At 41.4% G+C, this 24,109-nt stretch overlaps 1 protein-coding gene across 1 annotated transcript in view; it reads left to right on the top strand.

The window, feature by feature from the left end:
• Positions 1-24,109, top strand: part of LOC140546231 (uncharacterized) — a 204,531-nt gene that overhangs the window by 80,501 nt on the left and 99,921 nt on the right. Inside the window, exon 2 of the mRNA XM_072669467.1 lies at positions 13,926-13,948. Coding sequence (XP_072525568.1) covers positions 13,926-13,948 — 23 coding nt within the window. The remainder of the gene's footprint in view (positions 1-13,925; positions 13,949-24,109) is intronic.

The raw sequence follows: 24,109 nt of genomic DNA on the forward strand, positions 1-24,109 counted from the left end.
TGCACAATCTCTCTGTCATCCAGCGACCTGGGTCCTCTCCTCTGCACTCTCCTCTTCAGCTTACCCCTCAGGTTTTCAATGGGGTTGAGGTCTGGGGACTGAGATGGCCATGGGAGGAGCTTGATTCTGTGTGTGGTGAACCATTTCTGTGTAGATTTGGCCATATGTTTTGGGTCATTATCTTGCTGAAAAACTCAGTGACGACCCATCTTCAGCTTTTGGGCAGAAGCCACCAGATTTTGTTTTAAAATGTCCTGGTATTTCAAAGCATTCATGATGCCATGCACCCTAACAAGGTTCCCAGGGCCTTTGGAAGAGAAACAGGCCCACAGCATCACTGATCCTCCCCCATATTTCACAGTGGGCATGAGGTGCTTTTCTGCATACTCAGCTCTTGTGTTACGCCAGACCCACTTAGAGCATTTGTTGCCAAAAAGCTCTATCTTAGTTTCATCTGACCAAAGCACACGGTCCCAGTTGAAGTTCCAGTACTGCTTAGCAAACTCCAAACGTTTGCGTTTATGATTGTGAGTGAGAAAAGGTTTTTTCCGTGCATGCCTCCCAAACAGCTTGTTGGCATGCAGATAGCGCCTGATGGTTGTTTTGGAGACTTTGTGACCCCAAGAAGCTACCATTTGTTGCAATTCTGTAACAGTGAGCTTTGGAGACCTTTTTATTTCTCTTATCATCCTCCTCACTGTGCGTGGTGGCAAAATAAACTTGCGTCCTCGTCCAGGCTTGTTTACCACTGTTCCAGTTGTTTTAAACTTCTTAATAATTCCACTGACAGTAGATATGGACAGGTGTAGGTGAGTGGCTATTTTCTTGTAGCCATTGCCTGACTTGTGGAGGTCAACACACATCTGCCATACTTGAATGGTATGTTCCTTTATCTTTCCCATGTTGAAGAGAAATGGCCTCTGTGTCACATCATATTTATACCCCAGGGAAACAGGAAGTTGTGAATTACAAATAAATGTTCCTACATACTCTGATCAACTTCGTAAACTACTGTAGAATTGACAGAAATACTTTAATTACATTTATTTCCTAAGAAATGTTAGGGGTGTCAATAATTGTGGAACAGGTGATTTTATGAGTTAAAGGTTGGATTTTACTCTTTTTTTTCCATCGTGGTCCTATATTATTTAGAAAAAAACTCAATTTATTAGAAGCTAAAGAACACATCTTAACCAGGGGTGCCAATAATTATGGAGGGCACTGTATATGCATTTGTAATGTATTTATCCTTTGTTCTGTATTCAAATATGAACAATGCAGAGACTGTCCAGGAGACCTACTAGAACCTTTGCTGTATGTGTAAAACATTTTAATTTGCCGTTTGATTTATAACACACACACACACACACACACACACACACACACACAACTTTCAATATACTTTCAATTTTTTTTCTTTTTACTGTATTTGTGTTTATTCTGCATTTAATAAAAATACATGTTTTTACTGTATTTGTGTTTGCAGTTATTCTGAAAGATTTGTTTTTTACTATATTTGCATTTATTTTGCATTCTAATGCAGCTTTTTTATTTTATTAGAAACATTTAAGGGATGTGTACATCTTCACATGTACATTAAACATGAATACACTGAATTTATACCCTTTTATGTCTTCATTTATTGAATGCGGGGATGTTCCCAGCATTTCACCTTCAACCAGGATCTAATTCTGACCACAGCTGTAGTCACTTAGACCCCTTTTACTCCTGGTCACTTCATGGGACTTGTATCTGGACTGTATTCCAAAATCGGATCTCTGTGTGGGACGCAATATGCAGATTCGCATATTTCAGCTCTTCGTCTTCGCCGTCACCTGCTCCGGCACCGCGGATGTCTCCTCAGCGTGGTGTTCTCATTGTTTGATATTCTACTCTAAAACACTTCAAAGTCCACTTGGGTCCCAAAGAGTAACACCACATAAGACTGCTGCCTGTACAGAGAGTTAGAAAACTAACAGTTCTAGTTACACAAGCATACATGATCATCACTGATTAAAAGAAATTAATAATGCCCTCTTACTGATTATGAATCACTTTAATAAACAAGTTCCATTACAACTTCCCCCTTTGATTCTAATCAATCATGTTTACAGATTACTTTCATCAAACAAAAGCCCCAGTCCCAGTTCTTTGTCTAATTCTTCAAGTTCAGGATCCTTCATAATCTGCAGGAGCTGATATCTCACCTGAACTCAGTGAAACAAAGTTTCAGTGATACAATTACACAGTAATGGTCCACAGCAAAGCAGAAGCACCAATAACATGAGAATGGGCAAGATCACGAAGAATACACTGCGTAAGCCAGCTAGAATAGATCCCCAACCCCAAGACCATGAATCAACCCCTCGTTCTGAGCTGGGCAGCTACAGTGCGCATTTGGCGCAAAACCATGCTGATGTTACCCTCCTGAGCATCTTTGGGGGGAATATAAGTACAGCAGTGTTTACCAAGCATGCTACAGACTCCCCCTTTCTTGGCTAAGAGCAAATCAAGGGCCATGCAGTTTTGGATGGTCATTAGTTGCAGTGCTGTCAACTCAGACCTTAAGCAAATCGTTCTCCTTCAGTGGTTAATTTGTGCTCGTTGGGTACAGATAAGGTCTTCAGTGCATTACGGCGAGTATGAGGATAAGGATGCATGGAATACAGGGTTATATGTGCACTCAGATGCACCAAGGCGCAGTGGCCCCTTTCCCTTTAAGGAACTGGTAGGTCTCAGTTGCACTCACATAGGTATGGTTAAGCCATCGTCAACAGTCTCATATGAGTCTGGATGTATTTCAAAAACAAATGGATCAACTGAGGCGTGTGGCATTAAGAGTATTATTAAAAGTATTATTTACACCTGATGTATGGACTGTGAAATTAACATACTGCCAAAAGTCATTCTTCCCTGGGTGCCTGAAGTAAACTTCATCAGAGCCATCAGAATCATGTTTAGCAGTTAGGATATACAGTGTCCCTATAATGACCAGCTCGGCTGGTTCCACCTTCATCTGCGGAGGTCCCGTATCAGCACCTGATCACCTGGCTTGTGGTCGTCAAAGGGCTGGTCAGCTGGTTGCGGCAGCACTGCTTTCACCTGCTTAGACACAGACGCAATACATCATGAGAGAGTGGTCAAGTAACTGGTTATCCAGTGATGGTGGACCTAATCCCGTATTGGGAGGCCTGCCAAACACTATCTCAAAGGCACGGAGACCAGTTCTTTTTTGTGGCCTGGTTCTGCTTTGCCAGAGAACCACGGGGAGGCGCTTAACCCACTTATCCCAGGCCTGTTTGTTGTGTCATTTTTGCATGCAAAATTCTCTCAACAAGCATATTTCGAAAGGGTACAGCTTCACTAAGTTGCCTAGTAAGTAAATAAATAAAGTATTACATTCACTAAATAAATAACTGTCCTCGAATATCTCGTTTAATAGTCACTTAAGGTTGCTGCTAATGTCCGTTGCTCTGGCCTAGCTATCTAGCTACACTACAGGCCAAAAGTTTGGACACACCTTCTCATTCAATGCGTTTTGTGTATTTTCATGACTATTTACATTGTAGATTCTCACTGAAGGCATCAAAACTATGAATGAACACATGTGGAGTTGTGTACTTAACAAAAAAAGGTGAAATAACTGAAAACATGTTTTATATTTTATATTTGCTCTGATTACTGCTTTGCACAATCTTGGCATTCTCTCAATGAGCTTCAAGAGGTAGTCACCTGAAATGGTTTTCAGGTGTGCCTTATCAGGGTTAATTAGTGGAATTTCTTGCTTTATCAATGGGGTTGGGACCATCAGTTGTGTTGTGCAGAAGTCAGGTTACTACACAGTCAACAGCCCTATTGGACAACTGTTAAAATTCATATTATGGCAAGAACCAATCAGCTAACTAAAGAAAAACGAGTGGCCATCATTACTTTAAGAAATAAAGGTCAGTCAGTCCGGAAAATTGCTTTAAATGTGTCCCCAAGTGGAGTCAAAAAAACCATCAAGCGCTACAGCGAAACTGGCACACACGAGGACCGACACAGGAAAGGAAGACCAAGAGTCACCTCTGCTTCTCAGGAAAGTTCATCCAAGTCACCAGCCTCAGAAATCGCAAGTTAACAGCAGCTCAGATCACAGACCAGTTGAATGCCACACAGAGTTCTAGCAGCAGACCCATCTCTAGAACAACTGTTAAGAGGAGACTGCGCAAATCAGGCCTTCATGCTAGCTCTCCCTAAGGCATCCAGGGCTGCTACCAGTGACTCTTGCTCTCTATCCTTTAGTAAACCCATGATGCACACCTCTAACTGGTCTACTTTTTCCAAAGGATATAGCCTGTACATGCCACACTTCATACACTCAAAAAGCCCAGCAACAGCCATAATAAAGCAGGGACCTTACGCTTGCAATTGATTTAGGCACTGGTTGTTGTAGAGGTCAACTCAGAGCAGAACAGACCAGACCAGACCAGAGCATTGTTGGAACAATCCATTTTCAGAACAGACGACTGTTATGACAGTTCAGTGTTAGAACAAACCAGTTTAAGAACCAGTGAGAACTGAGCAGTGTTGTGATCTCTGTGTTATGGAAGTTTAAAGTGTTGGTTAGATCTGTATTATAATCACAGTCTATTTCTGTTCCTGCGCTGGCCGGACCGGTTTCATCATTATTACAGGTCTGATCATTTTTACAGATCTCATCAATATTACATGTCTGATCAATATTACTGGTCTGTTTATTACACACCAGAGTAAAAACAGATCAGTACCAGAACTAACCAGTTTGAATAGACCAATGCTTTGACAGCATGGTCAAAACCATAGGATATCACAGGTGTCCTGTCACACCAGAAAAGAAACTGGGTTTACTTGTAACTTGACAGAGTCATTACACAAAGCTCACTCTCGGGGATGCCACTGCACAAGTTCTATCTCGACTGTACATGAACTGAAAAAATGGTAAATGTGACATCAAGCCATGAAAGATGAAAACGTAAGTGAGGTGATAAAGTCCTGCATTTTTAATGGTCCCATTAACCCTTTCGACTGCCCCAGTGCTCGCGGGGTGATAGTTGCAATGTTTTCTCATGTCTATCCCCAAGTACTAGGTTAGACCAGTTAGGCCTGTGTGTACAAATGGTGTGCCATTGTCACTTGAGATGCGTTGTGGCAGACCCCATCTGGGGATTATTTCTCTGAGGAATGCTTTCCCATCCTGAGTACCTTTGGGGAAAGTTTCAACCCATTTACTGAACATACATACACAGACCAGGAGAAACCGTTTCCCTTCTGCCGGTGTTAATTCCACAAAGTCGATCTGCCAGTGCTGAAATGGCTCTGTCGCTGGGGGGTGACCCACAGGCTGTTGTGACAGAGGTTGTGTGTGTCTGTGTGTGTTTTGTGCACATGTGAGACAGTTAGAACAAACATTTTGGGTGAGTGTGGAGAGTCCGGGTGCATACCAGTGTCTTGCTATCATATCCATTATCACCCCTTTGCTCATGTGACTCCTCCCATGAGCAATAGCAATTAACCCTTTAATGTATGCCTTTGGGATACATGGTCTATTTGTTGCAATGTGTATTCACACATTGTTTTGTTTGACACACCCTGATTTGGTCCACTGAGCTTTTTCTGCTGCAGTGGCAGTAGATTGAATTTCTTGCAGGGTGGGTTTCTCTTGGTCCGTTACAGGAAGTTGAGCAGCGGCAACAGGCGCTGCATGAGCTGTGCATTTGGCCACATGGTCTGCAAAGGCGTTTCCCTTGATGACAGGATCATCTGCTGAGGTGTGCGCTGCGCATTTAACAATTGCAATCTGAGAAGGTACACCGAAGGATGCATTGGCTAAATCTACCACTGTGTAATGGGTGTGGTCTGTAGGAATTTGAGATAAGATAGTATGGGGGTTTGGTACTTCAGGTGCTCGAGCCTGAGCCGCAGCATTTACTGCCTGCAGGTCCTGAACAAACCTCCACTCATCCAGGCCGGGTTTGGTGTCCTAACTGTTGACATGGCACTATGACCCCTGCCTCAAGCAAAGCTTGAAACACGGGTCTAATATCATCAACTGCTTCAGGTTTCAAGGGGTACTGAGCTTGTCTGGGCCTATATGTGGATTTTGGTGTAATGGATACTGGTTCACAATCTTTAATCAATCCCACAGCTGAGGGGGAAGTGAAACAAGCTCCAGTTCCTCCCCTTCTGTGAGTGTGGCAGCCTGAATCAGTGGAGGTTAGCCAAACAGCTCCACTGTTTGCTCTGCTCTCAGCCTGTACTGAAAGGGACACTTCCACATTTTTGTGGAATATACACATTGGGGTGCTCGGTATTGGCCCAATCATTAGCCCTGACCACCCTCAAGGCCCATGGCCCAATATCTCGCCACGGGAGGGTGTGTTTAAATCTGGCCAGGGAGATGTGGGGGTAAGAATTTCCTATGAACAACGCACCATGCTGTTTTGTTAGTGAGACTAGAGCAGCTGCCATCTTACCATTCCATATCAGTGCTGTGGTTTACAAAGGCTCTGTTCCTGATGTGAATTTGTTTTTCATAATCATTATCAGAGCCTTGGCTAATATGTGAAGTGCAATGTAAATCACTCTTCTTCCACTACAAAGGATTAGACACCACCCTCTCTGCCTCTGATAGAAAGTGTCTGACAATCTCCCCCTGCTCATCAACACTGCACCACATATAAGCATACCCCAGAACCCCTGACGCTACCTGTACCATGCATGGTTGTTCTGAAAAATCTACAGCTAATCCCCCCGGGGAGCTAATTAGGGTACACCCTAGTTTACACATCAAATCTCTGGCCAGTAAATTTACAGGACAAACAGAAGACATCAGGAAACAATGCGGAAAAGTTTTCCCATCTAGGGAACATTGGAGGGGCACAGACATCTTTTCTCTGACCACTTCTCCCTCTACCCCTATTAATGCTTGGGGTTTTCACAATGAAGCTCATTAGTCCTAATCACTGAGTGGCCCACCCCGCTATCCTCCCTTCTACAATCAAAGTAAATTTTGGCATACTTAATGAGCATGTTGTAAGCTGTTGCACTAATGAAAGATAGGGAGAAGAAGAAGGCACTTCCCTTTTTGCTGTGTCAGTTGCTGTGTCAGTCCCGTTCCACCGTCCTGCCCCTCCACCGCCCGTTACTGCTCCTGATGCGTTGCTGCTGGTTTTCCCTCCTCCTGGACATACTGCTCGAAACCCTGGTAAAATGTCCATACTGGCCACAATTATAGCATCGATTCACCCATGATTCACCCTGATCCGCATTTGGTTGGTTTGGCTGGAAAGCTGGCCCATTGCCTGCAAATCCTCTTCCTATGCCCCTGCCTCGTCCTCGACTCCTCTGCCTCCCTTGTCCTCTTCCTCGGCCTCCCCTGCATGGAGCGTTAGAGGGGAGGGCTGCAACTTGCTGTACCATCATCAACATGGCTTGATCCAATGTGTCTGTCTGCTTTTTCTCTTTCTTCTTTGACTGAGCATTGAGAAGGTTCTCGTGATGCTTGGCATGGTCCTCTATGATGGCGATGGGCTGTCTGGTATACCCCATGCAATGCTGCTTGATAGCGTTGGAGAGGTCAGATCTCAGACCCATCAGGAAGTTGTTGCGCAGATGTGCTTCCCATGGGGTAACATCTTCTGGATTGTTTGCTCTCGCTGCAGGTACTTCCAGTCTGCTAAAGTACGTGTGAACTCTCGTCAAGCAAACTAGATAATCTTGAACAGTCTCTGCATCTTCCTGCTTGCATGCTGCTATTTTCCCTGTGTTCACATGTAGGGGAAAGGCAGCTTCCAATCGAGTTCTCAAGTCTCTTATCATGTTTCGATAAGGGGCATTGGGGTCCGGATGCACGTTAGCTCCGGGGTTGTAGGTGGGATCAGCCAGGCGTACATCTCCATCCGGCCAGCCTCAATCAACCTTGCAGTAGCTGGAGCCCAATTTTCGGAACAGAATGCATTTTATCTCATTCGAGGTCAGACGACATGATATAACAAAGTCCTCGAATTCTCCTCCAAACTTGCTTCATCCTACTTGTCGGGGGTCAGACAGGCCGGAGGCAGCTTCCATCATGTCCTTTTCAATCCAGTATCGATGTACTAAGAGGGGACCCTCTGGTCCAGCCACCTCTACCATAGGAAAAGAGCTGCAGTGCAGTGAAGACTTCCCCTGGTCAGGAAGTTAAGTCCTTTTCCTGTGTCATGGCTTCGGGTATGGGAAGCTACTGGCGATGCGAGTGGGCTGGCCTTCCCGTGTCTGGCGTCCAGTTCCTCAAGCGCCTGTTGCGCTGCGGCATAGGGACCTGCGATGCCGGGTCTGGTGGTAGGCCATATGGTGGAGGAGGTTGTTCCACTGCCGCTTGATCGGGTGCTGCTCCAGCCTAGTTCTGGTGTTCCTGCTGCTGCTGGTCTTCCTGCGGGGCAGCGTCGAGGTCAGGATCAGCAGCAACTGAGTAACACAGAGACACTGGTTTAGTTTTACCCCCGCCCCTCTTTCCTCTCTCTGTCTGCCTGCGCTCTGCTTCTTCTATCCAAAACCCAATCGCCCATAACATACTTGCTTTATGTTTCGCACTATGTTTAAACACTGCTTGTGGGCACCCCACCGCTGCTTGTCCCACTCTATCCTTAAACTTATGCAGATATTTCACACTGTGAAATATGGCTCCCAGTAGTCGGGAATCAGAAATATTTTATCCACAATGGGACATACATTACACTATCAGTACCATAATCCTGGCTCATCTGACTTAAGAGAGCTGCAGTGTTAACCTTTGGGTTAAAACGTAATTCCTTTAGTTAACTGGGATCCCATCTTGTTCTCTCACTTGATTTAGTGACTCAATTAGTAATTTAGCCCCAACAAACACACCTCACCTCCCTTTGCCTACTTATTCTATATTTGGTACCCTGTACCAAAACTATTAGCACTCTTTCCCATGGTCTGGACCTATTGCTCTAGTGATATGTCTATCAATAGAGGCCTCGCTATGACCAGGCTAGTCTTCACTTGTTACACCGTCATGTAACTAAACTTCATTCAGGAGGAATGCTCAAGGAAAGGTGGAGGGGAATTAAATTTTCGGAAGTAATTATTCTGTCACTCACCACCACCAATTTTCGTAGATGAGGCTTGGATTGCAAGCGGAGGGATCAGTCACACTCACCCCACGGTACTTCTCCCTTGCTCTGTGGGATTTTCCCCTGCTTTTGGGTCCAGCCTCTGCCAGAGAGCATCCTCTGTGTGTGTTCACTTCTCTCCCCTCTGCTGCACTCCGTTGCTCATCCTGTTCGTGATGCCAGATTGTGATGGAAAAAACGTGACAGAAATGAAAAGCTGAGTCTCTGAGTCAGGATTAAAGTGAGTAACAAATTTATTGGAGTAAGACAATGCAATGCATAAAATCTTCCTCAGTGCAGAACAGTTTCTCAGAGTCTTTATACCCTCAGCCCCACCTTGGTTATGCTACAATTATCAGTCCATTCCCTTATGTAGCTAGAAGCAAAATCATCACTGTATAACATTTACTCTTTTTCTACCTGTTAGCAGTGTTCGGGCACATTCCATCCCCAGTGCACCCCCTTCACACTGGCCTTGACCGATTTTGGCCAGCATAAGTACCCAACTATGGTACAACTGTGTCCCCTTTCCAAAATGTGCTTTAAGAGGCACTATCCCAGTGACAAGCCATTCTTGGCCCTAATAGCCATTCTTGTACCTTGTACCTGAAATATCCACACATGTTCACAATGTCTTTCTATGCTGTTTATTTAGTGGTAAACATACACTCAACTTTAGCATTAATTGAAAGAGCTTTAGAAACAGAACTCTTTTATGGAGGTGAAAATATAAAAGACAAAAAACAAAAAAACAAACAAAAACAATTTGACTCAATAGCATTAAAATGTGGCTTTAACAGCAAACAAAACAATGAAATAAAGCAAAAAATAATTTATTATACCAGCTTTTATTCTAACATGGCCAAATGTATGCCATACTCAAAGAATCCATATCAAAAGGTTACATTTATTCCTTTTGATCAGCCTTATTAAAAAGAAAAGAACCCACCAGACACCAGAAGCAACATTTTACCACACAGAACCCACAGAGTTTCTATGTTTAGGAAGTAAGATTTTCCAAAACAATGGAATCACTTTACTATGCAGATGGCCCATTACACAAACACCAAGAGAATACTAAACATCATTGTGTGCAATATTAGATACACACTGAAGCACCTTTTCTTGAAACTGTATACATCTGAGAGTATCAATGAATTTAAGAGTATTCTGTAGGTCTGCTGGTAGAGACAAAAATGGCATGCTTACACATGGCGAGCATCTCTTGAAGAGTACCTAGGAGTCCTTTAGTGGAAAACTCCCAGCATTGTTTCAGCTGAAGCAGTGACAAACATACATCATTAGGGAATGGATGGCATCGACCTCATCATACAACTGTAAGATAAAAGCAGAAAATACACACTCATTATGATGTTGTAATAAAGTGCAGTGATGAAGGCAGTAGCAAAGAGTTAAAAACCTAGAACAGCCATAAATATCTTATAATAGACTATTAAAGACACAATTGACACATTTGATGGCTAACCTCCAGCAGAAGGTTTTCAATGGCCATTCCCTCAGCTAGTTCTCCATGCTGCCAATGCAAAGGTCTTCTTCATGTGGTCATTCACGATCATTAAATCAGGTTGTGTCGTCCTGTACTTTTCATGCAACACCTTAATGTGGGCCTCAGACGTAGCATCCTCTCCAACAATGCATGATTCCTTCAGCAAAGTTATCAGTCTCAAACAAAAAAGAGAAATTACGCCAATCTCTCCACCAATATTACACCAACTACTCTTCTGTGATCAACAATAATAAATTTATTCTAAAAAAAACAAACTTACATAATCGTCCTCCTCAACATCCCTCAGGAAACGGCTCTTCACAATTAAAGCATCGTCAACCTGAACATACTCTGCATTGGTGGGATACCTGCATGCCAAGAGTAACAAAATGAATCAAATGTGTCAGTAATTCTGTTCATCTAACAAATCAGTTGAATCCTATGTAAACATGTAGCCACTCCTGGGGGTCATTTCACAAAGCAGGATTTCTCAGTTTAATAACCTAAAGTAGGCCCAAAGTCAAGCCTATCCAGTAGGTAAGGAGCTGAGGCACGTTTTGAAAGGGGGTTCAGTTCCTAATCAGCATCTGGCACTAGGAAGTGGCACTGCACTGTCCGATAGTCAAGTTTGGTGGACATATGCCAAAAAGGGGATGAGGCCTATGCTAAGTAACTGTTTAGAGACCATAAATCCATACATCCTACAATTTTTCATGCTTTACATGCTTAGCCTATTCTACAGTGAAAAGAAAAAGTATGTGAACCCTTTGCAATTCTATGGTTTTCTGCATTAATTTGTCATAAAATGAGATCTAATCCAGGTCAAGCGTATTAACATAATGTGCCTAAAATAAGAACAAAAAAATTCTGAATCTCAAAGAAAGCTAACTGGAGTCAGGTGTTCTCATACCTGAAGTCTTCTCTACTCTTCTGAGTTTCGCTCCACACAAGAAGAATATGCATATGTGAGCCATGCCTCACCAAAAAGAGCTTTCAGAGGATCTACGGTCAAAAACTGTTTTATCAGGAAAGGGTTACAAAACAACCTACAAATGGAGACAATCTGGGACTATGGCTACTCTGCCAGGAAGTGGGCACCCAGTCAAAATGACCCCAAGAGCAGAACGGAGACTCACCATTGAGGTAAAGAAACAGCCCTGAGTGAGAGCCAACGACCTGAAGACCAACCAACTTCAGAAAAGGCTGAAACTCTCGCAGCTCAACAGAACCGCTCAACAGTAAGTAGGTTGTAAATAAATTAAATAATAAAACCAGTCTCTCCTTTCTTTGGCTATGTTTCCTTTCCTTCGAGTTCAATCCACTTGAAAAGTCTAACTTTCTTTATTTTCCTCCCACACTGCTGAGTGTAGTCCCCCCAGAGAAGAAGAAAGGTCCGTCCACTGCTTCTGAACTCTCCAAGCTGTTCCTCTAGACGAGGGCTCGGTTCACCATCAAGTGTTCACGCAGGTGCAGCCAAACTGCAGAGTAGAGTCACAGAAGAGTCAGAAAATAACTGTCCTGTTAACAAAATACAAATAAATGTACAAAGTAAAGCTTTTTTTTCTTCCCTCCTTCAATATAAACACTCATCAGCAGCATGAAATGGGGGCTAGCACTGCCCACTCGCACATGACCCCCTGAAACAAACTGCAGTGCAGCTCAGCATGTCAGCTTCAACTCTACCGGCTTTTCTTTTTACTCTTTTTCATTTATATGCACCAAAAGATTCACCCAGTACACTCACCGAATCAAATGCAGAACAAATCCAAACCGTCGTTTCAGCCGTACTTCTTGTGTTCATGTATTTTTTACCTTATATTCTACATGTTGAAGTGCATTATTGACAGTATTTGATGTATTTGGCAGTAATATATTGACAAAGTTTTTTTTAAGATTCTGCTATTTTTGTCAATGTGTCAATATTATGTGAAATATTACAACATAAACAACACTGACAACCTCATCTCATTGGTCTCCTCCTGGACTAGATTAATTTATTAGAAAGTGCTTCCAGCAGTAAAACTACACATAAGATAATCTGATAGACTAGATTAATTTATTAGAAAGTGCTTCCAGCAGTAAAACTACAGGTATTAGTGAAGTAAAAAAACACACCACAACAGTGCTGTGATCTTCTGTTTCCTATGTGTTATATTTAGGGATGCACCAACCTTTTTCAGTTCCTAGACCAATGCATACACTTAACGATAGATACGCAATACTGATCTGAAACCATTGTTAAATAAATAAACCGTATACCTCACCATGTGGGAGAGACTTAAAGCATAAGGATTGATGTAAATCTGACCTCACTAACTTTGTCAAATAAAATACAACAAATTAACACACAGATGTAAATGCATTAAATTACTATTTATTTGTCACTAAAATAAGAAACAATTGTGCAGGACCTTGGCCTGTTGGGCCTGTTGTGCTGATTCTTTGTCTCATTGGGCTTTAAGCCACTTGCCTATTGTCTGTTTTCTATATTGGCATAAAAGTCCTACAACTCAGGCCTCCTTAAAGCCATAGCTGACACCTATGTGACTCCAGTGTTGTGATAGAGGGCAAGTTTTTTTCATGGTTATTCCTACTCCATCCACTATGTGGCACTATAATGGAAGTAGGCCAGGTTACAAGCCAAAAGGAGAGACCATGCTGCTGCAAAGAGGTTTACATGTGGCTAACTTCAGGCCTTACTGTAATGAACATCCTGTTCTGCTTTGACAGAAAGCTTCTCTTTTTTCTTATTTGTTTATTTCTTTTCTTTACACTTCCTACAACTAACTTACTCTTCATATGGATATTTGAATACCTACACACAGAGGACAAAGGTAGGATAAAGGTATCACTCCTGAATTTACTCTCAGCAACTCCAACCAAGGACCAAGGTCCAGATATGGTTCAGGATAATAAAATTCCACAAAAATATGTGGAAGTAGTAACACCAGTGAAAGTGGTGAGATTGGGTATGGGGGTGAGATTAGGCATAGCCATGTTAACAGAGTTTAGTAAGTTTCTGTGGGTTGCTTTCCTTTCTGTTCCTTTAAAAAGCTCTTCTCTCTCCATCCATCCACAATGCTCTTTCTGTCTGTTTATCTATCCTGGATGATTGGTCTTCATTTGCCTACTCGCTGTTTGCTAGTTCTTATGTTGTTTGTTACTCCAGAATAGTGTTTTTTTTAGCTGAAAATGCAGTAATTTTGATGATTAGTTGTGTGTATTTATTTGGAACTCATATGTTCATCAGTGTTGCCTGGCTTTTATTCTGAAATATGAAGTCAGTGAGACCAAACATTGCATTGTTAATATCGGGATCAATATCCGATCGTAATATCTGAAAGATGCATCCCTAGTCTCATTGGGCCTGTTTTGCTGGTTGTTTATGTCTCATTGAGCCTGTTTTGCTGGTTCTTTATGTCTCATTAGGCCTGTTTTGCCTGGTTCCTTATGTCTCTTTGGGCCTGCTTTGCTGGTTCTTTATGTCTCATTGGGCCTGCTTTGCTGGTTCTTTATGTCTCATTGGGCCTGTTTTGCCTGGTTCTTTATATCTCATTGGGCCTGTTGTGGCTGGGCCTTTAAGCCACTTGCCTATTGTCTATTTTTCTGTATTGGCATAAAAAAATTTCTACAACTTGGGCCTACTTGAAGCCATAGCTGACACCCATGTGACTCCAGTGTTGGGATAGATGGCATGTTTTTTTCATGGTTATTCCTACTCCATCCACTAGGTGGCAGTATAATGGACATATGCCAGGTTACAAGCCAAAAGAAGGAAACCATGCTTTAGCAAAGAGGTTTACATGTGGCCAACTTCAGGCCTCACTGTAATGAAGATTGTTATTGGTGGAACTATAGGTTCTAATACTTATTGTAAGTTTTTTTAGCTGAAAATGCAGTAATTTTGATGATTAGTTGTGTGTATTTATTTGGAACTCATGTGTTCATCAGTGTTGCCTGGATTTTATTCTGAAATATGAAGTCAGTGAGACCAAACATTGCATTGTTAATATCGGGATCAATATCCGATCGTAACATCTGAAAGATGCATCCCTAGTCTCATTGGGCCTGTTTTGCTGGTTGTTTATGTCTCATTGGGACTGTTTTGCTGGTTCTTTATGTCTCATTAGGCCTGTTTTGCCTGGTTCTTTATATCTCATTGGGCCTGCTTTGCTGGTTCTTTGTCTCATTGGGCCTGCTTTGCTGGTTCTTTGTCTCATTGGGCCTGCTTTGCTGGTTCTTTATGTCTCATTGGGCCTGTTTTGCTGGTTCTTTATGTCTCATTGGGTCTGTTTTGCTGGTTCTTTATGTCTCATTGGGCCTGTTCTGTTGGTTCTTTATGTCTCATTGGGCCTGTTTTGCCTGGTTGTTTATGTCTCATTGGGCCTGTTTTGCTGGTTCTTTATGTCTCATTGGGCCTGTTTTGCCTGGTTCTTTATGTCTCATTGGGCCTGCTTTGCTGGTTCTTTATGTCTCATTGGGCCTGCTTTGCTGGTTCTTTATGTCTCATTGGGCCTGCTTTGCTGGTTCTTTATGTCTCATTGGGCCTGCTTTGCTGGTTCTTTATGTCTCATTGGGCCTGCTTTGCTGGTTCTTTGTCTCATTGGGCCTGTTTTGCCTGGTTCTATATGTCTCATTGGGCCTGTTTTGCTTGGTTCTATATGTCTCATTGGGCCTGTTTTGCTGGTTCTTTATGTCTCATTGGGCCTGTTGTGGTTGGGCATTTAAGCCACTTGCCTATTGTCTATTTTTCTATATTGGCATAAAAAAAATCCTACAACTTGGGCCTACTTGAAGCCATAGCTGACATCCATGTGACTCCAGTGTTTGGATAGATGGCATGTTTTTTTTTTCATGGTTATTCCTACTCCATCCACTATGTGGCACTATAATGGAAGTAGGCCAGGTTACAAGCCAAAAGGAGAGACCATGCTGTAGCAAAGAGGTTTACATGTGGCTAACTTCAGGCCTCACTGTAATGAAGATCCTGTTCTGCTTTGACAGAAAGCTTCTCTTTTTTCTTATTTGTTTATTTCTTTTCTTTACACTTCCTACAACTAACTTACTCTTCATGTGGATATTTGAATACCTACACACAGAGGACAAAGGTAGGATAAAGGTATCACTCCTGAATTGACTCTCAGCAACTCCAACCAAGGCCCAAGGTTCAGATACGGTTCAGGATTATAAAATTCCACAAAAATATGTGGAAATAGTAAAACCAGTGAAAGTGGTGAGATTGGGTATGGAGGGTGAGATTAGGCATAGCCATGTTAACAGAGTTTAGTAAGTTTCTGTGGGTTGCATTCCTTTCTGTTCCTTTAAAAAGCTCTTCTCTCTCCATCCATCCACAATGCTCTTTCTGTCTGTTTATCTATCCTGGATGATAGGTCTTCAGTTGCCTAATCGCTGTTTGCTAGTTCTCATGTTGTTAATTACTCCAGAATAGTGTGTTTTAGCTGAAAATGCAGTAATTGTGATTTAGTTGTGTGTATTTATTTGGAACTCATGTGCCCATCAGTGTTGCCTGGCTTTTATTCTGAAATATGAAGTCAGTGAGACCAAACATTGGATTGTTAATATCGGGATCAATATCCGACCCTAATATCTGAAAGATGCATCCCTAGTCTCATTGGGCCTGTTTTGCTGGTTGTTTATGTCTCATTGGGACTGTTTTGCTGGTTCTTTATGTCTCATTGGGTCTGTTTTGCTGGTTCTTTATGTCTCATTGGGTCTGTTTTGCTGGTTTTTTATGTCTCATTGGGCCTGTTCTGTTGGTTCTTTATGTCTCATTGGGCCTGTTTTGCCTGGTTGTTTATATCTCATTGGGCCTGTTTTGCTGGTTCTTTATGTCTCATTGGGCCTGTTCTGTTGGTTCTTTATGTCTCATTGGGCCTGTTTTGCCTGGTTGTTTATATCTCATTGGGCCTGTTTTGCTGGTTGTTTATGTCTCACTGGGCCTGTTTTGTCTGGTTCTATATGTCTCATTGGGCCTGTTTTGCTGGTTCTTTATGTCTCATTGGGCCTGTTGTGGTTGGGCATTTAAGCCACTTGCCTATTGTCTATTTTTCTATATTGGCATAAAAAAAATCCTACAACTTGGGCCTACTTGAAGCCATAGCTGACATCCATGTGACTCCAGTGTTTGGATAGATGGCATGTTTTTTTTTTCATGGTTATTCCTACTCCATCCACTATGTGGCACTATAATGGAAGTAGGCCAGGTTACAAGCCAAAAGGAGAGACCATGCTGTAGCAAAGAGGTTTACATGTGGCTAACTTCAGGCCTCACTGTAATGAAGATCCTGTTCTGCTTTGACAGAAAGCTTCTCTTTTTTCTTATTTGTTTATTTCTTTTCTTTACACTTCCTACAACTAACTTACTCTTCATGTGGATATTTGAATACCTACACACAGAGGACAAAGGTAGGATAAAGGTATCACTCCTGAATTGACTCTCAGCAACTCCAACCAAGGCCCAAGGTTCAGATACGGTTCAGGATTATAAAATTCCACAAAAATATGTGGAAATAGTAAAACCAGTGAAAGTGGTGAGATTGGGTATGGAGGGTGAGATTAGGCATAGCCATGTTAACAGAGTTTAGTAAGTTTCTGTGGGTTGCATTCCTTTCTGTTCCTTTAAAAAGCTCTTCTCTCTCCATCCATCCACAATGCTCTTTCTGTCTGTTTATCTATCCTGGATGATAGGTCTTCAGTTGCCTAATCGCTGTTTGCTAGTTCTCATGTTGTTAATTACTCCAGAATAGTGTGTTTTAGCTGAAAATGCAGTAATTGTGATTTAGTTGTGTGTATTTATTTGGAACTCATGTGTTCATCAGTGTTGCCTGGATTTTATTCTGAAATATGAAGTCAGTGAGACCAAACATTGCATTGTTAATATCGGGATCAATATCCGATCGTAACATCTGAAAGATGCATCCCTAGTCTCATTGGGCCTGTTTTGCTGGTTGTTTATGTCTCATTGGGATTGTTTTGCTGGTTCTTTATGTCTCATTAGGCCTGTTTTGCCTGGTTCTTTATATCTCATTGGGCCTGCTTTGCTGGTTCTTTGTCTCATTGGGCCTGCTTTGCTGGTTCTTTGTCTCATTGGGCCTGTTTTGCTGGTTCTTTATGTCTCATTGGGTCTGTTTTGCTGGTTCTTTATGTCTCATTGGGTCTGTTTTGCTGGTTCTTTATGTCTCATTGGGCCTGTTCTGTTGGTTCTTTATGTCTCATTGGGCCTGTTTTGCCTGGTTGTTTATGTCTCATTGGGCCTGTTTTGCCTGGTTCTTTATGTCTCATTGGGCCTGCTTTGCTGGTTCTTTATGTCTCATTGGGCCTGCTTTGCTGGTTCTTTATGTCTCATTGGGCCTGCTTTGCTGGTTCTTTATGTCTCATTGGGCCTGCTTTGCCTGGTTCTATATGTCTCATTGGGCCTGTTTTGCTTGGTTCTATATGTCTCATTGGGCCTGTTTTGCTTGGTTCTATATGTCTCATTGGGCCTGTTGTGGTTGGGCATTTGAGCCACTTGCCTATTGTCTATTTTTCTATATTGGCATAAAAAAATCCTACAACTTGGGCCTACTTGAAGCCATAGCTGACATCCATGTGACTCCAGTGTTTGGATAGATGGCATGTTTTTTTTTTCATGGTTATTCCTACTCCATCCACTATGTGGCACTATAATGGAAGTAGGCCAGGTTACAAGCCAAAAGGAGAGACCATGCTGTAGCAAAGAGGTTTACATGTGGCTAACTTCAGGCCTCACTGTAATGAAGATCCTGTTCTGCTTTGACAGAAAGCTTCTCTTTTTTCTTATTTGTTTATTTCTTTTCTTTACACTTCCTACAACTAACTTACTCTTCATGTGGATATTTGAATACCTACACACAGAGGACAAAGGTAGGATAAAGGTATCACTCCTGAATTGACTCTCAGCAACTCCAACCAAGGCCCAAGGTTCAGATACGGTTCAGGATTATAAAATTCCACAAAAATATGTGGAAATAGTAAAACCAGTGAAAGTGGTGAGATTGGGTATGGAGGGTGAGATTAGGCATAGCCATGTTAACAGAGTTTAGTAAGTTTCTGTGGGTTGCATTCCTTTCTGTTCCTTTAAAAAGCTCTTCTCTCTCCATCCATCCATAATGCTCTTTCTGTCTGTTTATCTATCCTGGATGATAGGTCTTCAGTTGCCTAATCGCTGTTTGCTAGTTCTCATGTTGTTAATTACTCCAGAATAGTGTGTTTTAGCTGAAAATGCAGTAATTGTGATTTAGTTGTGTGTATTTATTTGGAACTCATGTGCCCATCAGTGTTGCCTGGCTTTTATTCTGAAATATGAAGTCAGTGAGACCAAACATTGCATTGTTAATATCGGGATCAATATCCAACCCTAATATCTGAAAGATGCATCCCTAGTCTCATTGGGCCTGTTTTGCTGGTTCTTTGTCTCATTCGGCCTGTTTTGCTGGTTGTTTATGTCTAATTGGGCCTGTTGTGGTTGGACTTTAAGCCACTTGCCTATTGTCTATTTTCTATATTGGCATAAAAAAATTTCTACAACTTAGGCCTACTTGAAGCCATAGCTGACACCTATGTGACTCCAGTGTTGGGATAGATAGCATGTTTTTTTTTTCATGGTTATTCCTACTCCATCCACTATGTGGCAGTATAATGGAAGTACGCCAGGTTACAAGCCAAAAGAAGGGAACCATGCTGTAGCAAAGAGGTTTACATGTAGCTAATTTCAGGCCTCACTGTAATGAATTGGTGAAACTATAGGTCCTAATACTCATTGTAAGTTTAATTCTTTATATATTCAGCCAAGCCTTGTGTGTTTTATTTTAGATTTTGAGCTGTTCTGCTTTTTGCTTCTCTTTTTCTTGTTTGTTTGTTTCTTTGTTTGCATTGTGTACTGGTAATAAGAGGGTGAGTGCAGACCTAATTTTACCCCCCTTCAAGCACTAGTGAGTCAGTCCACATTATTCTGTCTTTCCTTCACTCTGATATAGGTTAATCTTAGTCTCATCTGTCTGCAAGACCTTTCTCCAGAATTCTGCTGGCTCTCTTAAGTACTTGTTTGCAAATTGTCTATTCTAAGAGTAGTAATATATTTATCAGATGTTTCTCTGTATACTACAGCTGATTTTGGATTTGTATTTGATATGGATGTTTCACTGGAACAATATTACGTAAAACATGTTAAAATAGGCATATATTATGACGGTGTCAAAATAGTGATTTATTTGTTATAAAAATGCCCTACATGCATGTTTATATTGTCTAAAGTGAGGAAGTTCATTACATCTCAAGTTAGAGGTTTCAAATACAGGTTTGATTGTCTTTATAACTAACCCCAGCAGCTCCTTATCTCTGTGAGAGTTGTAGGCTTCTGCACTTTTACCATGTACAGCACCTGCTGCATGAATTCAGTCTATTTTGATTAAATATCCTTGTTAAAATTAAAACTGGAAATGTTGAGGAAATTAAGTGATTGTAGTTTCTCTATTGTTTAAAAAAAAAAAAGTCACGTCTGAGATTTTAGGACATTGTGAGTGAGAGGAGGGGTGAAGTAAATATCAGCAGATCCAACATCAAACTAACTTGACTGAGCTCCCCAAACTCCAGTGAAAATGTGCTTCGATATACAAGCGAAGAACTTTTTTTTTTGGCTCCTTAGTAAGACAGCATGTTAAAGTCTGAATGACTAGCGTTTCTGAGGAGACCCTTAAAGCTGGTTGCAATGACCTGTACATGGGTTACTGTCGTGGTCTTCTTTGGAGGACTTCTTTTGGAAAGGAGACTCGTGACCACAGTCTTTCAGTTGTAACAATGAAACATTTTATTCCAGTCAAAAATACAGTGTGGAGAGAGTCTGCCAATTCAGGGTGCCCCTCTGCTCTCACTCCCAGACAAAGGAACACATTGTGTTTTATTCTCTACTACACGTCATATGTTGTTGTACTGTTCCCATATGCAGGATGTCTGCATTTCATCCAGGAATATTCATTAGCCCCCACAATTACTTATGTGGTCTATGTGCTGCAGACACAACTGGACCTTTTAACATCTCTGTCACGTAAATCCGAAAGTATGTCTAATCTAAACATTTTATGTTCGTTCAGTTCATGTTCAGTTTATCAAATTTGGTCTGGGAGCAGATCCCAATCTCCTTTCCCAAGTGTAACCCATGGGCCTCACTATATTATTTCTCAACTCCATACCATTCCTTTAGGCCTATGTACATCTGCATAGCCAATAAATATACTACATTATACTGTAATATGTGGTCTCTTGAATGATCTTTGTTCCTTTAAATGTGCAGTAGCAAGGAGGTTCAGTTGTGACTAACGTCAGGCTTCACTGTAATGAAGATCCTTATTGGTGGAACTATAAGTTCTAATACTCATTGTAAGTTTAATTCTTTATATATTCAGCCAAGCCTTGTGCTGTTCTGCTATTGTAGAAAGCTTTTCATTTTTCTTGTTTGTTTCTTTCTTTATTTGCATTCCTAACAACTAACTTGCTCTTCATATGGACTTTGGAATAGACTTACACACAGAGGACTCCGTTGGATAAAGGTATCACTCCTAAATTGACTCTCAGCAACTCAAACCAAGGACGTGCATGGTTGAGGCATGGATCAGGATTATAAAATGTCTTCAGAAAAAAGGATGTCTGAATACAAAGACCATTGTGAGAGCTTTTCAACTCCTATGTTTTGAATTGTTCTTAAGAACTCAAAGTATGTACTGTTAATTAGAGGTTGAGTGCAGACCAAGCACTTCAAGCACTATTGAGGCAGTCCACATTTTTTCTTTCCTTCAGTCTCATATAGGTTAATCTTAGTCTCATCTGTCCACAAGACCTTTCTGCAGACTTACATAAATTTTTTTTAAAATAGGCAAATATTATGACAGTGTCAATATAGTGATTTATTCATTATTAAAAATGTGATACATGCATGTTATGATTGACTGGCTTTAAATTAATCTGCAGATGTTTAATGGGTAAGTGAACATTCGGTTTCTATACGCATATTGACTTTCTTTTTTGTCTTTCTTATTTTCAAGATCTCATGACCCACCTAACACACCTTTTTATCTGAAAGTGGATCTGGCCAACAAGGGCAATCCATCTTCAGCTGTGAGTGGATGTCTGCATCTGGAATGGGGTCTGGCTGGCTTGCAATTAGTCTGCAACTGTGGAAAAGGTACGTGTTAATTCAGTTTTTATACATATTTTGATTTTCTTTTTTCTTGTCACACAGGATCCCATGACGCACCTTTTTACCTGACAGTGCATCTGGCCAACAAGGGGCAATCCATCTTCAGCTGTGAGTGGCTGTCTGCATCTGGAACGGTGTCTGAATGGCTTTCTTTTCATCTGCAACTGAGTAACAGGTAAGTGAACATTCAGTTTCTATACATATATTGATATTCTTTTTTGTCTTTCTTATTTTCAGGATCTCATGACCCACCTGACGCACCTTTTTACCTGAAAGTGGATCTTGCAATTAATCTGCAATTGTGTAACAGGTACGTGTAAATTCGGTTTTTATACATATATTGATTTTCTTTTTTCTTGTCACACAGGATCCCATCACGCACCTTTTTACCTGAAAGTGGATCTGTCCAACAAGTGGCTATCCATCACCAGCTTAAAGAGGTTGTCTGCATCTGGAATGGTGTCTGACTGGCTTTCTTTTCATCTGCAACTGAGTAACAGGTAAGTGAAATTCAGTTTCTATACATATATTGATTTTCTTTTTTGTCTTTCTAATTTTCAGGATGTCATGACCCACCTGACGCATCTTTTTACCTGAAAGTGGATCTGGCCAACAAGGGGCAATCCATCTTCAGCTGTGAGTGGTTGTCTGCATCTGGAACGGTGTCTTACACAGTTGCAGATTAATTGCAAGCCAGCCAGACACTGAGCCAGAAAAAAGAAATCAATATGTATAAAAAAAACAAATTGACACGTATCTTTTACACAGTTGCAGATTAATTGCAAGCCAGCCAAAGATACGTGTCAATTTGTTTTTTTTTATACATATTGATTTCTTTTTTCTGGCTCAGTGTCTGGCTGGCTTGCAATTAATCTGCAACTGTGTTGACATTCTTTTTTGTCTTTCTTATTTTCAGGATCTCATGACCCACCTGACGCATCTTTTTACGTGAAAGTGGATCTTGCAATTAATCTGCAACTGTGTAAAAGATACGTGTTAATTCGTTTTTTATACATATTGATTTCTTTTTTCTGGATCATTGTCTGGCTGGCTTGCAATTAATCTGCAACTGTGTTGACATTCTTTTTTGTCTTTCTTATTTTCAGGATCTCATGACCCACCTGACGCATCTTTTTACCTGAAAGTGGATCTTGCAATTAATCTGCAACTGTGAAACAGGTACGTGTTAAATCGTTTTTTATACATATAATGATCTTCTTTATTCTTGTCACACAGGATCTCATGACACACCCTTTTACCTGAAAGTGGACCTGGCCAACAAGGGGCAATCCATCTTCAGCTGCGAGTGGTTGTCTGCATCTGGAACAGTGTCTGGCTGGCTTGCAATTAATCTGCAACTGTGTAAAAGGTACGTGTTAATTCGGTTTTTATACATATATTGATTTTCTTTTTTCTTGTCACAGAGGATCTCATGACGCACCTTTTTACCTGAAAGTTGACCAGGCCAACAAGGGGCAATCCATCTTCAGCTACGAGTGGTTGTCTGCATCTGGAACGGTGTCTGGCTGGCTTGCATTTAATCTGCAACTGTGTAACAGGTACGTGTTAATTCGGTTTTTATACATATATTGATTTTCTTTTTTCTTGTCACACAGGATCTCTTGACGCACCTTTTTACCTGAAAGTGGACCTGGCCAACAAGGGGCAATCCATCTTCAGCTCTGAATGGTTGTCTGCATCTGGAATGGTGTCTGGCTGGCATGCAATTAATCTGCAACTGTGTAAAAGATACGTGTTAATTCGTTTTTTATACATATTGATTTCTTTTTTCTGGATCAGTGTCTGGCTGGCTTGCAATTAATCTGCAACTGTTTTGACTTTATTTTTTGTCTTTCTTATTTTCAGGATCTCTGGACCCACCTGACTGACCTTTTTACCTGAAAGTGGATCTGGCCAACAAGGGGCAATCCATGTTCAGCTATGATTGGTTGTCTGCATCTAGAACGGTGTCTGGCTGGCTTGCAATTAATCTGCAACTGTGTAACAGGTACGTGTTAATTCGGTTTTTATACATATATTGATTTTCTTTTTTTTTGTCACACAGGATCCCATCACGCACATTTTTACCTGAAAGTGGATCCGGCCAACAAGGGGCTATCCATGTCCAGCTGTGAGAGGTTGCCTGCATCTGGAATGGTGTCTGACTGGCTTTCTTTTCATCTGCATCTGAGTTACAGGTAAGTGAACATTCAGTTTCTATACTTATATTGACTT

The sequence above is a fragment of the Salminus brasiliensis genome, chromosome 23 (assembly GCF_030463535.1).
Source record: "Salminus brasiliensis chromosome 23, fSalBra1.hap2, whole genome shotgun sequence".
Taxonomy (NCBI): Eukaryota; Metazoa; Chordata; class Actinopteri; order Characiformes; family Bryconidae; genus Salminus; species Salminus brasiliensis.